General features: G+C 40.2%; 1 protein-coding gene across 1 annotated transcript in view; it reads left to right on the top strand.

The window, feature by feature from the left end:
* The window catches only part of LOC128857987 (allatostatin-A receptor-like), an 86,186-nt gene extending 67,669 nt beyond the window's left edge, over positions 1 to 18,517 (top strand). Inside the window, exons 6-7 of the mRNA XM_054093864.1 lie at positions 17,932 to 18,087; positions 18,227 to 18,517. Of these exons, the coding sequence (XP_053949839.1) occupies positions 17,932 to 18,087; positions 18,227 to 18,331 (261 nt within the window). The 3' untranslated portion in view covers positions 18,332 to 18,517. The remainder of the gene's footprint in view (positions 1 to 17,931; positions 18,088 to 18,226) is intronic.
* Positions 18,518 to 18,633: the final 116 nt, after the last annotated feature.

An 18,633-nucleotide genomic window follows, 5' to 3' on the forward strand; every position in this document is an offset into this window, starting at 1 on the left:
TTGTGGCAATAACAATGTTGTCTGTCACAGCTCAAAAATTAATCAAAAATTAAACTCTGCAATATGAAATTCTCTATAGCGAAGGCGGGAATAAGACTGAATACTCTAAATAAGTGGTCAAACACGGATTATGGTCACGGTAAAATCCTGGCTGGCACTTTGGGGCTTCCCAAACTGGTGGACTATGCAATCCCGCCTATACATACTTGCCATTACATCGTTTACGACCCTCCTACCCTCAAGGGAAGAGTGGCAACGGGACAATGTGAGACAGGGCGAGTCCATCCATGTATATACAGATGGCTCAAAGCTCGAGGGCAGGATGGGCGGACTACTGTAGTGTTTTTCAGGCTGAACTGATGGCAATAATAAAAGCCGCGACACTGATACAGTGTGATGCGATATCCGGAAATGATATCTACATTTTCACTGATAGCCAAGCGGCGATAAAATCCCTCACAAAACAGTCGACAACCTCCAAGGTGGTCATGAAATGCCGCACATCTTTTAACGAGATGGCTGAGTCATTCCACCTAAAGGTAACATGGGTTCCTGGCCATCGCGACTTTGAGGGTAACTGTAGAGCCGATGAACTAGCGAGACTCGGTACTAAATTGTCTGATGAGTACATAGATAATGACATAGGGATACCCTTACAAACATATAAGCTACTCATTCTTGAAGAAATTGTAAAGAAAGCAAACGAAAGATGGCGCAATGAAGCCACCTGCAAAATCGCACGTCAACTGTGGCCGACTCTAAATGCTAAACGCACAGAATCTTTGCTAAGCCAAAATAAACACAGTCTTAGCACATTGATCTCAGTCATAACGGGGCACTGCCTAATAGGTAGACATGCCCAAAGGATGGGTATGCAAACACATGACTTCTGTAGAAGTTGTCTAGATGAGGGCGATGAAGAGACAATCTCGCACCTACTGTGTCACTGTCCTGCTCTATCCAGACGCAGGTTTACTATTCTGGGTGAACAATTTTTTGATGAGTTGGAAGATCTCAGTTCTACAGAAATCAGAGATATTTTAAAATTGTTGAAAAGCACACACTGGTTTTAGGAGAGATAGGGGCAAGTTCCCCACGCGGCATCACAATGGGCTATGAGCCTGAGTGTGTCCCACAGGACAACCGCTTCAACCTAACCTAACCTAAAGCTGAGTATATAAAGCAAGTTAGTCTTTTCCAATTGTGGACATTAAGTATATCTATTACTTCTGCTTCATTTAGCTTCGCTGCGTTTAGGTATCTTGTTCTGATCTCCTTCAGTACCGGACATCTTCCTAAAAAGTGCTGCATATCTACCTCCTCTTTTAAATTGCAGAGGGTGCAAATTTTCTGGGTAGCCATTAATATTTGATCTGCGGAGGACCTTCTGATGAAAATGGGCAAAAGCGGAACAATTTTTGTCGTAATAAACAGCCAATACTGCTAACTTTTTATAGGTGTGTTTTATATGTAGGTGTGCTTGTATTTATGTATCAAAATCATGTATAATTGCAGCTGTTCACTCCCTTTTGGCATTGTGTGCTCATTCATTTGCTCTGAACCGTCGCCTCTGCAACTTAGTTTCTCACTTATATGCATACACATGCATACATACATACGAAATGCAATTTCACCTTCAATTACATTGATTTGCTGTGGTTAATACTTTTCGATTCCCTACCTGCCTCTTTCATTTTTCTTTCCACGCTAGCTAGCAAAGTCCAATGCCAGCTGTCCTTATTTGCCAAGCAAAGCTTTTCAATTTTCTCACTTCGGCATGCCTGTACCAGCGTATTGATTGCATTCCGTACTTAATTCTTGTATCGTATTTTGTCACGCGGTCGCCTCTCAATGAACAATTAGTTAGCTGGAAATAGCAAACGGGCAGAAGCACAAAAGAAGGTGGATGCATGCCATCCATTCTCATTTGCCTGTGCACGTTCACTACTATAATTTGTGTCAATTGAGAGCCATATGTTCGACAGGCGAGCTTAACAAACAAAGGCGAGCTCATAAAAAAATTACAAAAATACGTAGTAAGTGCACCGCAATTCCCACACTGCGAGGAAGAATGGTGCAGCCTTTTGAAATTACTAGTTAGGAACTAATCCACTAATGATTGCATTTGTAAAATGGTTACACAATGTGAGAGTTGCCACAGGTGACAAGCAAAATACACAACTGCGCTTACGCCGATGCAGAAAGTTTGCTGGAATAGAAGTTTTTGCACCGTTTTGGGATCTAAAAAAAAAAGAAATGCCACATTGATCAAAAAGTTCCCGCAACAACCGCCAGGTGACGTTCTAAGTCAATTAATTTGAGTTCTATTTTTTTGTGTTCGGTTGTCACATCTGTGATTAGCTTTCCTACCAATATTGTATTGCCATGGCTTGGCATCTGTAAAAGTTACGCCGTCTTGAGTAAATCTACCTCTGCACGGATTTTCGACTTTTTAGAGTTTTAAAACTTGGACTTTGGACTTGAATTTGTGACAACGACATTGTATTTAATTTTGCATTAAAAATAGATTCAATGGTGCGAAACCCTTGAAAATGTTAGAAAACTGTTTCGGTAACTTCGAATACTCTGAAGAAAAATTCGTTTATGATGCAGGGACGCTTCAGAAGAGATCATGAGTCCATCGAGGATGACGAACGTAGGCGCACGCCATTGACATCGAAAACTGATGAAAACATCAATAAAGTGAAAGAAAAATTGATCAATAACCGCAAATAACCATCAGAGAGCAGACAGAGGACTTGAACATTGCTTATGAATCCGTTCAGGGCATAACAGTCACTGATTTGAGTCTGCACCGTGTTACTGTAAATTTGATCCGAAAAAATCTGAATTTCATGTAAAAAAAATGTCACTTCAATATCACCAAAAACATGATTTCCAAGGCTGAACATTCAACAGGCGATCCAGCATTGCCATCAAATACCATATCATTGGAGACGACACGTGGATTTATGAGTATGACACGCAATCCAGACAACAGGCGAGTTAGTGGAGAGCTCAAAAAAAACACGTCGTCTTCAGTCAAAAAAGAAAGCGTTGCTCACGGTGTTTATGGATTACAACGGTTTTTAAACTACACTAAGAATTTTCGCTAGAAGTCAAGCAGTTAATAAGAACGAAAATAGAGTTCTAGAAATGATTGAAGAGCTGGAACAAATGAGAAAACCCACTGTGAGTTTTTCTTTTCACGATACTTTATCGAAACCCAGTGTTTTTATTAAACCTAGAAAGAACATGTACAGGTGTCATATCTTCTTCGTGAGATGGGATCGAAGCTTGACAGACTGATGATGCGTTACCCCGTTTCAAAGAATTTCCCGGCAACAAAGACATTTTTGCCCCGAGAGCGAATGCACATATACCTTCTGGTACCTGCGAGCCGTCTGTGTATCCTTACAGAGGGCGCTATTTTAGATGTTTATCAACAGCGATAATACTCAGACTTGCGCTGTTGTTCATCACAATTTGGAACCTTTTCTGAGAATTAGTAACCCTTCTGATTTCATTTATGGGTAGTTGGCCGACTCTGTGATAATAAAAATTTCCCTTTTCTATGTTCGTTAAAATTCATTGGGCTGACTTTTGTGTGCTGCATGCGTGCAATACTTTCATTATACTTAGATAATATAATATAACTTACAACGGGAACATTCCGTGGTCTAAGTGGCATCGTTGTCTCTATGTGCGATGCGGCTGCCAAGCCTAGATAATATAAATATACGCTAGACTTTGAAGCTTGGTTAATTTTTGTCGCACTATCAATAGAGTAGTTCTTGAGAACCAAGGGACCACTCGATAGATTTCTCTTAGTCTCTAGACTATATCATGGCATAGATGCATTCCAGTATTCTGGGGTGCCCTGCCAGTCATTTGCACACTATGAGAGAGTTCTGGATTGCTCTCAGAGACTTCCTACCCGGTCATCGACATGCACCTGACTGTTGTTATAGGGGGGTGGCACAACTTATGTCTCAGGACAGCACAGATCCAAATCAATAAATCACTTTCGAAAACCCCTTGGGCACAGTACCATAGACATATAACTCACAAAGTTCATTCCAACCCCTTCGCTCATTGGGATATCGACACTCACGAAGGAAAGCCAGGTTTACCATTTAACCCCTATTGCAGAAGCTGTCTTTCAGAGCAGAAAACTGTTGAGCACTTTCTTTGTAAATGTCAGGGCTTATCAGCCGATGATGTAAGTCACTGGGTGCTGCTTTTTTAGACAGCCACTAAGCAGTGCACTAACCCAAATCACATCAATCTTCTCCATTACATCAACAGCTCTAGTTGGATATAGATATTTGTCCGTAAGAGGTCTCATAAAGGTATTAAAACGGCGCTTTAGTGCTACTTGAGGAGTGTCAGCGTGGTACTTTAACCATTTCACCTACCAACCTATAAGGAACTTTATCGCTTTGGACTGCTTGCTTCAACACAGCTTTTTCATAGAAATTTGTCATCTCGAATATGGCCTTCTTCTTCTTCTTAATTGGCGCGATAACCGCTTACGCGATTTTGGCCGAGTTTATCAAAGCGTGCCAGTCGTTTCTTTAGCGTGCTAACTGGCGTCAATTGGACAGTCCAAGTGAAGCCAAGTTCTTCTCCACCTGATCTTTCCAACGTAGAGGAGGCCTTCATCTTCCTCTGCTACCACCAGCTGGTACCGCATCGAATACTTTCAGTGCCGGAGCGTTCTATTCGGATGAGATGACCCAGCTTATTCGCTGGGCTATGTCTATGTCGTCGTAAAGCTCATACAGCTCATCGTTCCATCGCCTGCGACATTCGCCGTTGCCAACGTGCAAAGGTCCAAAAAATTTTACGCAGGATCTTTCTCTCAAACACTCCAAGCGTCGCTTCACTGGATGTTGTCATCGTCCAAGCTTGTGCGCCATACGTTAAGACGGGCATGATGAGAACCTTGTAGAGTGTTAGTTTTTTTCGTCGAGAGGGGAGGTTCGAATATGGCCTGGAGACCTAATTTCGTAAACTACGCCGACTTGAATCCCATCGCTACCTTTGTCTATATTCACTTTGTGATAGTAACGATGGCCGAATAAGAGGTGTTAGTTTTGAGCCCTATCCAGACACCAACTCATCGTCTTTTCAAAGCTGGTACAGATTGTTATCAAATCTCGCTCTTACTATAATGACTAAGTCGTGCGCATAGCGTAACCTATAAAAATTATTTGTAATTAATAGGTCTATTTATAAGTTCGTGCGGTTTTACAACAGATGGCGTAACTTGATTATTATTCCATCGATCCACATTTCCAAACATTCATTGGAGAGCTACTGTCGTAAGGCACAAACGTCAGTATAAGTTTTTTATTTGAAGCGTAAACAACAATATTTTTACCACACTTGAAAATGTCGAATTTCGTGCCAAATAATGTGTTTTTGCGGGGAATTCTTCTTCATTATTTTAATATGAAGAAAAAAGCAGCCGAAAGTCATCGTATCTTGGTGGAAGTTTATGGTGAGCATGCTCTATCTGAGCGAACGTGCCAGAAGTGGTTTGCACGCTTTAAAAGTGGTGATTTTGGCTTGGAAGACGAAGAACGCGAGGGTGCGCCGCCAAAGTTCATGGATACCGAATTGGAGGAATTGCTCGATCAAGATCCGGCTCAAACGCAAGAAGAGGTTGCAAAAACTTTGGGAGTTGATCAATCAACCATTTCCAAACGTTTAAAAGCCATGGGAATGATCCGAAAGGTAGGCCATTGGGTGCCGTATGAATTGAAGCCAAGAGACGTTGAACGCCGTTTTATGGCATGCGAACAACTGCTTCAACGGCACAAAAGAAAGGGTTTTTTGCATCGAATTGTGACTGGCGATGAAAAGTGGGTCCATTACGACAATCCAAAACGTCGGGCAACGTATGGATACCCTGGCCATGCGTCAACATCGACGTCGGCGCAGAATATTCATGGCCTGAAGGTTATGCTGTGTATCTGGTGGGACCAGCTGGGTGTTGTGTATTATGAGCTACTGAAACCGAATGAAACGATTACGGGGGATGTCTACCGACGACAATTGATGCGTTTGAGCCGAGCACTGCGAGAAAAACGGCCGCAATACGCCGATAGACACGACAAAGTTATTTTGCAACATGACAATGCTCGGCCACATGTTGCACAAGTGGTCAAAACATACTTAGAAACGCTCAAATGGGATGTCCTACCCCACCCGCCGTATAGTCCAGACCTTGCGCCATCCGATTACTATCTCTTCCGATCGATGCAACATGGCCTGGCTGACCAGCACTTCCGTAATTACGATGAAGTCAAAAAATGGATCGATTCGTGGATTGCGGCAAAACCGACCGAATTTTTCACAAAGGGAATCCGTGAATTGCCAGAAAGATGGGAAAAAGTAGTAGTAAGCGATGGACAATATTTTGAATATTAAATTTGTAACCATTTTACGTCAATAAAGTTTCAAATTTCGAAAAAAAACCGCACGAACTTATTCATAGTCCTATTACATTAGAAGGAAAGCAAGGATTTACCTTTATGAAAAACTGCACTTAAAATCTGTAAAAAGGAAAAGCATCTGCCCATATACACACACACACATATATCTACTTGTTCTCGTTTCCATTTGTCTACATTTGTCCACATCAACGCGCTTGAATTGAAACGCTGCCAACTCTGGCAAATCAATGTGAAAGCGTTGGTCATGGCAAATTGAGTCGACAGCAAGTCAATGCAAAATAAATAGCATCAAATCAAATAGTACCAACACTTCAAAGTAATTCAATTTCCAATTTGCAGCCATTGGCTTTGGATGTACCTCACAGAAATAAGTATATGTGCAAGGGTATTTTCAAATGAAAAACTATAAAGGAGTAAGATAAGAGTTCAACCAATAATTTTAATATATATTTAGGAAAAATATCAACGAAAACTTATACAACAAAAATTCAACCTGACTCTCTCTATTTGCAATTCGTTACCGAATGTAAGCGATCATGTATAAAATATAATGTAACTATAGAATTTTATAGTTTATACAAAATTAAATGAATTCAATAAAGCTTAACAAATATGCTCACAAAAATAAAAACATTTTTATAAAGTTTTTATAATATTTGAAAAAGCGTCTCTGTTTGGGACTAATTCCAAAACATGACCGATATTTTGGACTCCGATCCATTGACGTATATTTCGCAACCAGGATAATTTTTTTCTTCCGATGCCTCGTCTTCCTTCAATTTTTCCTTGCAGTATAAGTTGCAGAAGATGTAAAATTTGCTTTTCGAATCGGCTATAAACAAAAAACTAATCAATATTTTTTCAAACTTTATTTTTTATTTTGAAGATTGAACATTGTCATTTATGAATGAAAAATAATATCGTTCAAATGACTGCGACGACTGACTTTACAGTAGGCCATTCGGTCAACCCAATTTTTAAGCACATTTTCGATTGTTTGGGCTCCATTTTCATGAATGGCAACTTCGATTTCGTGTTTTAAAGCGTCAATCGTCTCTGGATGGTTCGCATAGCATTTGTCCTTAACGGCTCCCCACAAAAAATAGTCCAAAGGGCCAATTGATATCGGAATTTCGGCTTTCAAAAACGGTAGCCAAAAGTTCGAGTGTAACTTTGGCAGTGTGACAAGTTGCACCGTCCTGTTGAAACCAAATGTCGTCCATGCCATCCTCTTCAATTTTTGGAAACAACTCCTTGAGCATGTCACGGTAACGCTCGCCATTTATTGTAACCGCGACTCCTCGCTCAGTTTAAAAAAAAACGGCCCGATGATGCCGCCAGACCAAAAACCTCACCAAACAGTGACTCGTTGTGGATGCATTTGCTTCTCTACAGTAACGTGTGGATTTGCTGAGCCCCAAATTCGACAATTTTGCTTATTGACGTAGCCACCGATGTAAAAATCAGAAAAGAAGACTCACCACTTTGGAAATAGGTTTTCAATATTTCTCAATTTTGTTCAAGCGTATAGCGTCCCATTTCGTAAATGTCAAACCTTTAAGTAAATTATGAACACATTTGACATGTCATTTGTGTTACCATTCTCAAAATCATAGGGATGGGAAAAATGCAGTTTCCCGAAAATTTGATGTAAAATGTGTACAGATCGGTATTATTTAATTTTATAATTTAATTTCCCTTCACAAATGTGTGTACAAGCGATACCCAATGATTTATTTAAAAAATATGTACTTATACAAGGTGAAGTCCAAAATATACAAGACTGGCGTCATAAAAATGTTTTTGACTGCGACATCTTTGTAATGAGTTAGTGCGTTGGAAGTTCTAGCTGACCTCCAGTGAAAGTTTGATGACATTCGGTTCAGTGGAAGCGAAATTATTGCGTCTAAAGGGTCAGTATGTTTGTATCATCGGTAGAAAAATGAGTTTCGAACAAAGAGCTAATATCAAATTTTATTTTAAAATCGGTAAAACGTTTACCGAAACATTTGAACTAATGAAAAAAGTTCATGGCGATGATTTCCAATCTCGTGCCAGAGTTCATGAGTGTTTACACGTTTCAGAGAGGGTTGTGAGGACATAAATAACAATGAACCCAATGAAGCCCAATCACCGGAGTAATCACCAAAAACTCCACCGAAATTGTTCGTTAATTTATCAAAAATGAACCGAAACCATCATTGAAATTCCTGGAATCAGAGTTGACTAACTCCAAAACATCGATTTATCGCATTTTAACTGATAATTTGGGCTTCCGAAAGGTCTGTGCACTTTTCATTCGGCACTGGTTAACTGAGGACCAAAAATTGCTCAGAATTCAACATTTGAAAGGCCTTATTAAAGAGGCGATAAAAGACGAGAACGTCATTTACTGCATTGAATATGAATCTAAGCGTCAAAGTGTCGAATGGGATAACCCAGACGAGCCACTACCCAAAAAATCGCATTTGGAGAAGTCAAAAATAATTTGTTTATACGATTCCAAGGGAATTGTGCACAAGAACTTCATGCCAACGGCCCAAACCGTTAATGTAATTTTCTATCTTGGCGTTTTGAATCGTTTGTTGCATCGCACTCGTCGAATTCGCCTCAATACCGCAAAGGAGGAAGCTGGCGCTTATTGCATGATAATGCACCATCTTATCGATCCACTCTTGTGACTGATTTGTTAACTAGATATCGCATTTTAACCATCAATCACTTATCGCATTCCCCTGATATGGCTTCCTGTGACTTCTACCTATTAGGAAAATTGCATTCGGCCATGAAAGAAAAACGTGTTGCGTCCGTGCCTAGAGACCATCCAAACGTCTTGTCCCGCGTCCTGAAGGACATTCCGGTGAATGACCTGAAACACTCTTTCAAAAAGCTTTTAGATCGCGCAAAACAGTGTATCGAGCCCAAAGGGGACTATTTTTAATAAATAAACTCGAAGTTCTCAGAACAAAGTTCCTGTTTTTCTATTTTAGCTCAGTCTTGTTTATTTTGGACTTCACCTTGTATATAAGTATAATTTGAATTAAAAACAAAAATGTTATCTCGTTTTTTTATATTTGAACTAAAAAGTTGTTAATAACAAATAAATATATTATTAATTTTTTTGTTTTAAGTTGTCTTTTTGTTTTTGTTTGGAGAATATTTTTAATGCTTTTCATTGTTGGTTTTTAATATTTTTTTAACTTACTTAAACAGTTACATTTTTGTGTTTTTGGTGCTTTTCATTGTTGTTTTTAAAAATTTTTTAAGATGAATGTTTTTTTTTCACAAAACCTTTTTTGTTTTTGACCATCTCAACATATACTATCCAATGTACGACGTTTGTTAAAAAAAGGTGAATTTTCAATGTCTATAAAGCATAAATTAGAATATAACCAAGCAAATACAAATCCTATCAAAAATGTGTTGCATATCTTCGGGCGTTGGGAAGAATTACGAAGCAAAGGGAGCAGACCAAATGAAAGCTGTGAGAAAATGAGCTGACAGCCGCCAGCTGCATGTAACTGAAATTCCGCCTCAAAAATACTAGAAACTTTGTTACGTGTGCTGACTTTAAGACAGAGCAACTCAACGCGAGTAGCAACAACAGCTCATCTTACAGATTGCTGTCGCCTTTTGACAGCATACAGTTAGCTTAATGCTTGAGCGCGTGGTTGTGTAAGCTGAGTAAGCTCTTAAATTGGAAAAGTTTTTGGATACACTTGGTAAATCGACTTAAAAATACTTAAAAGGCGACTACAAAATGTGAGTTGCTATGGCTCCTCAATAAGAGGTTTGGCAAAAGAGGTGTCTGAGCTGCTTTAAAACAAAAAAAAACAAAGTTTTAAAACATGACTACTCTTTGGCGGCAAAGATTTGCCTAAGCCTGGTAGGTGACGCACAGTTAAAAAAATTAAAGCAGCTCATTATTTCTTTAGAAACAAAAACACATAAAAAATAAATAAATAAAAACATTGTTATAATCTTGAGATGTAATACACTGCGTTAAATAATCATAGCTCAGAGACTTGCTTGTATTAACAAGTTTTGATAATTAATTTGTTCGTCGTTTAGTTTTAATCATTTTTTATGAATCGGTCATAGGTTGAAGTATCAAACTGGCACTCCCCAAGTAGTACTAAAACACCGTTTTGTTACCATTATGAGACCTCCACCTGGAGAAGGTTGATGGGATTTAGGTTGGAACACTTTCCGAGGCTGTCGAAGAGAGGAGCACTCAGTGATCTTAATCGTCTAGCTGCCATAACCGGACATTCCTAGAAAAAGCGCTCAAAAGTCTCTTCCTCTGAAAGGTCGCCGCAGCTTCTGCAATAGGGGTTAAATGGTAAACCTAGCTTTTCCGCGTGTGTGAAAATTTAATGGCGTTAAGTCCCCATGACTTTGTGAGTTCTCCGTCTATTGGACTGAGGCCACAGGGTTTTCGGAACATCACATAAAGAAATGGAGCTCCATCTTTTTTCCGCTTTCTTGAGAAATAAAATGTGCAATTCCCCTTTAACAACAGTCGGGGGGATGCCTATGACTGGCATCTGAGACATATTCAGTCCCCTTCCTGGCAAGCTCATCAGCAATTTCATTTTCTTCTATGTTCGTATGTCCTGCAACCCAAATCAGAGAAATGTTAACTGCACATCCAAGAGATTTGATCTCCTCCTCCTCCTTGCAGGAGTTGGCTGAGTTAGATCTGCATCATGGCGTCATAAGAGGCTTAATCGTGGCTTGACTATCGAAAAAAATTTTAATATCTCAGAAAATATTGCAAATATCGCAAAGAAAAAAATAGATCGCGTGAAAAACTCTGGGAGCATTCGGCAATTTTAACGAAATAGATAAATTCAATTCAAATCAAATTCCATCTTGGAGCCGTCAGTGAAGACAGAGGTACCGGCTTTGGTCCAGATTTTACACTCATTCTAATCTTGTCCAGTTGGCCCGACCCTCAAATTTCAGTTTTACGATAAAGAGATATGTCCGAAGTTCAAAGAAATACGTGGTTAACTGCCGGAAAATGCTATCATGTCCTTTGAGAGATTGCCTCCAGAGGCCAACCTCCTTTAACCTGATTGCACTTTGAGCACCGATGGAAATAATGTAAGAGTCGATGGGAAGTAAGTGCAAACATTCTAGGTTAGGTTAGATTGGAATGGTTACCCAAAGAATGGGCACACTTGGACGAAGATAAACGGATCCGTCCTTAACAATACCATTTTGAAGGAGGTAAGGTGAAAGAGATTCCGATGGGATGAAAGGAGAGAGCGGGGAGAAGAGGGGGGGAAATGGTTACGAGGATGGGTTTAGAGTGTGTGGATTATGAACGATGACTGTGCTGCCTTTGCGTTAACCGCTTTGTGAAGTTCATCAGATTGTTAATGTCAACGCCAGCTATATCAGCAGGCGTAGCAAAGAAGTAAGAGCCAAGATGCCTAGATCTTAGCCCCGCTAGAGTAGGACCACTGAGGAGAAGGCGCTGAGATGATTCCACCTCATCTCCATACATCCAACGCAAAAAGAACTCGTGGTAATTCCAAGTCTCACAGCATGCACTCCTCGCGCATAGTATCCTGTGAGAAAAGCCACGAGGCTCGAGAACTGAGATTTTGCAAACATTCTAAATACTACAAAAATCATATAAATCCAAATCTCAAATTTAGTGTAAATTTAGAAAAAATCAATTTGCATAAAGTTTGAGGATTGGGAGTAACTATATAGTTTTTGTAGTATTTAGAATCAACTATATTTTCCTAAATAATTATTTCTCAATAATAACTTTTTCGTATTATTTAATTTCCAATTAAGCATCAAATAAGAAGCAAGTAAATTGTCAAGGTGTTGGTTGGTTGGTTGGTTAGAGTGGTGATTCATCCAGAATCCAACTAGCGCTTCCGCACCATTTTGTTGCCACATCCTCGTTACCAAATTGTTAAACAGTTATTTGCAGCAGGACTATATCCAGTCTGTGCGGTTTAGGAACCTTATTAGGTTGTTGACGTCTACGCCAGACAGTTGCTCGAGACTCTCGAACAGCGGTTTGCCCAGGGTTAACATTCTGTCCTTCCATAGGGCAGGGCATTCACAGAGGAAATGGAAGATTGTTTCTTTTTCCTCCGGTTGTTTACAACTATGACAGTATGTATTGTGAGGGATACCCATTTTGGCGGCTTGTTCTCCGATAGACCAGAAGCCAGTTATGACTGCCGTAAGTCTGCAGGTGTCCCGTCGTTTCATGTTTATTAATGTCAACGATTGCTTGAGGTTGTAGGTGGGCCATAACGTTCTGCTGATTTTGCATTTCGTCTGGTCTCTCCATCTACAATCTGCAATTCGAAGGTATTTTAGGGAAATTGCATTCTTGACCGCACCTAGTGGAGTGAATACTGGTACTGCAAGAGCGCTATTCATGGCAGATCCCCCTCTTGCCAGTTCATCAGCTTTTTCGTTACCTTCTATGTTCCGGTGTCCCGGGACCCAAATCAAGGTTACTCTATGGTTTTCACTCAAGTTGGTGAGGCTATTCCTACTTTGCTCCACCACTTTGGAGGTTGTTATAGTCGCGTCCAGCGCCTGGATTGCGGCTTGGCTATCCGAAAGAATAGCGATATTGCCCTTAAAAGAAAAATCTGCGATTAGTAACCTACAGGCTTCCCCAATTGCTAGTACTTCCGCTTGGAAGACGCTGCTGGTATTAGGGAGACGCACAGATTTTTCAATTCCAAGTCTATGAGAATATATACCAGCTCCAACACCACAATCCATTTTACTGCCATCTGTATAGACTGTGGTATCGAAGTTGTTTAGAGAGAATCCCTTATTCCATTCTTTTTTAGATGGAAAGAGTGTGGCAAAATTCCTATTGAACGTTACCATCGGGACGATGTAGTCAGTCCTCACCGAGGTTAACTGAGTTTGTCGCAATAATAGACTGGCATGACCATAAGTGTTTTCTTTCCAGCGGCCCGCTTCGTTTAACCTAAACGCACTCATGGTTGCCGTCTTCTTAATATGTAGGTCTATTGGAATAACGTGTGTCAGTGCGTTCAGAGCCTCCCTAGGACATGATCTGATTGCGCCGACCGTTATTGCACAGGCTGATCTTTGTATTCTGCCGAGTAATTTGGTATTGTACTCTCTCCCTAGAGCTTTCCACCAAACTACCGAACCATACGATAGAATGGGTCGTATAACCGCCTTATACAGCCATAATGTATGCCTCGGTTGAAGACCCCATCTTCTTCCAAGCATACGTTTGCAGGCATATAAAGCAATTTCTGCTTTCCTTACCCGTTCTTCGACGTTTAACTTCCAGCTAAGTTTGGAGTCCAGAATTACTCCTAAGTACTTTGCACTGGTTGATAGTGACAGAGTTTGTCCGTTGATATTTGGTAGGGTGAAAGTTGGTACCTTGTATCTGGTGGTAAAAAGCATAAGTTCTGTTTTACGCGGGTTTAAGCTTAGCCCACATCCTGTGGCCCAAGAGTTAAGCTCGCCTAACGCCCTTTGGGTGATCCCACTGATCGTATTGGGGCACAGTCCTGACACCATTAACACCACATCATCAGCGTACGCCACCACTTTTACCCCACCTCCGTCAAGTTTTGTTAAGATTTTGCTGATCACACATAGCCAAAGAAGTGGAGATAATACTCCCCCTTGTGGAGTGCCCCCGTGGACCTTCTTGGTTATGTTGATATTACCCATATTAGCTTTGATGATCCTCGTTTCTAGCATGGAGATGACCCAGTTACTAATGCAACTGTCCACCTCCAGGTCTATCAACGCCCGTTGGATGGCATCTGTGCTAACATTGTTAAAGGCGCCTTCGATATCCAAGAATGCCGCCATGGTATAATGTTTGCTCTCTAGAGAGCCCTCTATTGTTCCGATAACCTCGTGAAGCGCCGTCTCCGTAGATTTGCCTTTAAGGTATGCGTGTTGTGCAGTTGATATACCAGAGCTCTCCAAAGAGCTTCTGAGGTGCGTATCCAAAAGCCTTTCAAAAGTTTTTAACAGGAAAGACGAGAGACTGATTGGCCTGAAGTCTTTCGCTGATTCATGTCCTCTTCTACCTACTTTTGGTATGAAGACGACCTTGACTAGTTTCCAGCTGTCTGGAATATGGCCTAAGTTTAAACACGCTTTAAAAATTTCCTCTAGCCATGGTAGGATACAGTCCAAGGTTTCCTGTAACATCTTTGGAATGATCCCATCTGGCCCCGGAGATTTAAAGGGTGAGAAAGATTTGATTGCCCATGCAACTTTTTCTTTGGTAATGATTTCATTTGCAAGATGCTGTGGATTATATTGGCTCCGCCTAATGTTTCCCCTCTCACTTTCGTAAGCGCTGCATCCCGGAAAATGCGTGTTTAGCAGAAGCTCTAGCGATTCTTCTGCTGTAGCAGTCCAAGTTCCATCAGGTTTCTTGACCCAAGAAGCCATAGAGTGGTCTTTGGAAAGAACCCGGCTAAGCCTAGCAGAATCCCTAGTGGATTCGATTGACGAACAAAATTCCCTCCAGCTCTCTTTTTTGGCGGCCCTGATTGCCTTCTTGTACTGTCTCCGACTTTCTCTGTACAATTCCCAATTTCCCGTCGAGTAGCTGAGGTTAAACGTTGATCTAGATTTTTCCCTTAGTTTTAAGAGCTCACTGCTCCACCAAGGATGGTGAGTTTTTTTGCTAAATTTTATGGGGCAGGACATTTTGTAGGCCCTACTAAATGCCTTTTCCAGTGTTATGACCCTACTCTCGAGGCTTTCCGTGAGAGTGATTTGAGGGATAGGAGTCCCTCCTATCCTCTTGTTTACTACATTTTTGAACCTCTTCCAGTTGGTTCTTAAAGGATTTCGATACGGTAGGGGTGGATCTACCTTAAGATCCAAATCGTAGAGGATCAGAAAAGGACCTTTTATTGGATACCCTCCAGTTATCTACCCTTACTAAGCTATTTTCAGACAGTAGAGTAACATCAATCACTTCCTCCCATCCTCTGAAGTACTCCGTACTAGGAAAGGTGAAAGTGGGAGTGTCAAGGTGTAGTGATATATTTATTTATTGGGTTGGCAACTAAGTAATTGCGGATTTCACTCATAGATGGATTCAGTTGAATTTTTAGGTTTGCAGACGTAATGCAAATGTAAAACTCATTTTCTTATTTGATAGTCAATATTTCAGCTGGCAATCAGTAAACAAAGTTTTTTGGTCGATTGCGTAGTTTTCGTTTGGCGTTCGTTGAAAACTGGAAAATCCAAAGGAACATTTTCGTCATATTTTGCTTTTTTATTTCCGCAAAGGGAAAACCGCAAGCTCATAACAAGTTATTTGCTGTTTATGGTGACGAAGCCTTAAAAGAAGAGCAGTGTCAAAATTGGCTTGCCAAATTTCGTTTCACTCAAAGATGAAAAACGCTCTGGTCGTCCAGTTGAAGTTGATGACGCCCTAATCAAAGCAATAATCGATTCGGATCGTTACAGTGCAACACGTGAGATTGCAGAGAAGCTTCATGTATTACATACGAGTACAATGTAGGGTGGGTCGATTTAAAAATCGCTCATTGCTCTGTGAAATTCGTATTCTAGGGATCAAAATAAGAAACTTTGCCGAAGGAACCATACCTCTAAAATTCGGATGTCCCCCAATTTCAAAATATCACCATTTTTGGCCTTTACATGAAAAAATCAGCTAAATGGCTATGTTTTTTGTTTATTTTTATTTATTTTTAATAATATTTATTATTTATTTATAATAATATCTATTTTTTCTCTTAAGAAATTTATTTAGTCAGAACATATGTAAATGAAAAAATTAATTTAAGTGAGTTCTAGAAAAGAAACTAAAAAGTTCGACCCAAATTCGGGGACATCAGAATTCGTTTTAGAGTTATGATTCCTTCGGCAAAGTTTCTTATTTTGATCCCTAGAATATGATTTTCACAGAGCAAGGGGCGATTTTTTTGCCTCCCCTCAAAAGAAACTAAAAGTTCGACCCAAATTGGGGGGCATCAGAATTCGTTTTAGAGGTATGGTTCCTTCGGCAAAGTTTCTTATTTTGATCCCTAGAATATGATTTTCACACAGCAATGGGCGATTTTTTTGCCTCCCCACAAATTGACTCGGCCTAGAGTACATGCATTCAAAATCATTTAAAACAACTTGGCTATGTTCAAAAACTCCATACGTGGGTTCCTCACGAACTGAAAGAAACGCATTTAGCGCACCCAATTAACAGCTGCGATTTGCTAAAGAAACGTAATCAAGCGGAATAGGTCGTGGAGCAGGCCAGGTGAACCAACTCAAACAACATCAAAAGCTGATATTCATCAAAAGATTTCGTTATCAGTTTGGTGGGATTACAAAGGAATTATCTACTTTAAACTCTTACCACCAAACGAACGATCAATTCTGATGCCTGCATTGAACAACTAATGAAATTAAACAATGCAGTTAAAGAAAATCGACACGAATTGACAAATTGAAAAAGTATTGTATTCCATTACGACAATGCAAGGCCACACATATCTTTGGCCACTTGGCAAAAATTATTGGAGCTTGGTTGGGATGTTTTACCACATCCACCATATAGTCCTGACCTTGCACCATCTGATTTCAATAATGATGATGATGTCAAATCGTGCCTGGTTCAGTGTTTTGCTAATAAAAAACAGAAGTTTTATGAACGTGTGATGACGACTCTGCCGGAAAGATGGCAAAAAGTCACTGATCAAAATAGGCAATACATTACAGAATAAACTTATTTAGTTCCATGAAAAAATTGTCTTTGATTTTCTAAAACAAATCCACAATTACTTAGTTGTCAACCCAATAACAAAGTGTACTTTCCGTTGGCGAAATGGAGTTCTTAACAAAAACAAATGCCTGTAACTAAATCTCAGCTAGTCAAGCAAAAATTCAATTATTAATATAGCACAAGAGCTAATTTAGACACTGGCAATAGCCCATCATATTTCCGTCTAATTTTCTATAATCTCTCACGAGGCTTTGATTGCCTTACCACGGCTGCTGTACATATATGAAGCAGCTCTCTTCATTGAAAAGCCCAGTAGTGAACATGAAGTGGGGCATAAGAGAGCTTAAGACCCGCAGTACACATGCACACACACACAAATATAGTACATATAATATCAATGTGCATATGGTCCGCTTGTGTCATAAGCAATTGTCTTTTAAAAAAATAACATATGTGCATGCAAATTTTTACTTCACTTCATAGAAATCTGCATGGAGTGGATTATACTCGTATGCATTTGTATGCGAAAGGCGCCCTTAGCACACACACGTGCGCTGCGCCAACGTAACTCGCACATCTGCTCGCTAGCTAATCGAATTTGTGCCGCCACTCTGGCACGGACACACCTGACAAGTGTATTTCCCCATTCCCCTGCTAGATTTCACACAATTTCAATTGATCCTTCTTCAACCATACTTCCTCTATTCGCAGGTTATACTCGTTCTAAAGGCATTGGATATGTATGCATCCACGCACCTAACGGTTATAATTCAAATCATCTCGCACGTACTGGCGTACACGAACTCTTGCATTAATCCGTTTCTGTATGCTTTCCTGTCGGAGAATTTTCGCAAAGCATTCCGGAAGGTGAGTGCTAACTACAACAATAACAACAAAGAGAACGTAGGTTATGGAAGTTTGATGCAAATTTCAAATTTATTGTTATATTTTTTCTCCCTCTCTCTATCTCTCTCTTCACACTCTCTCGTATTATTTGCATTTTCAGGTCGTTTGGTGTGGTACTCCGCCGCCGCTAATCAACAACCAGCAGATCACCAAAACGACGCGCACAACCAACTGCAATGGCACCTCTAATGTGGAAATGTTATAAGTCTGCAATGGAGAGGCAACCGGCTACAAGCAGAAGTCGACCGCAAGCCCACAAGCAACAGCTCAAGCAACACACGCAGTGACATTCGTGGCTGCGACAAGCCACAGGTAGTGCAACTTTAATTCACTTCGGTTTGTTGTTATTACAAAATTTATACGGAAAACCGACACACACATACATACACATGTGATGTAGAGCTTAAAAATAAGCGCGTCCATACATGCATATATGTACTTATATAGGTGTCTATAGTTATTTGAATACATACTTATGTATTGACATGCACGCGTGCATTAATAAAT

Source organism: Anastrepha ludens, chromosome 3 (assembly GCF_028408465.1).
Source record: "Anastrepha ludens isolate Willacy chromosome 3, idAnaLude1.1, whole genome shotgun sequence".
Lineage (NCBI taxonomy): Eukaryota > Metazoa > Arthropoda > Insecta > Diptera > Tephritidae > Anastrepha > Anastrepha ludens.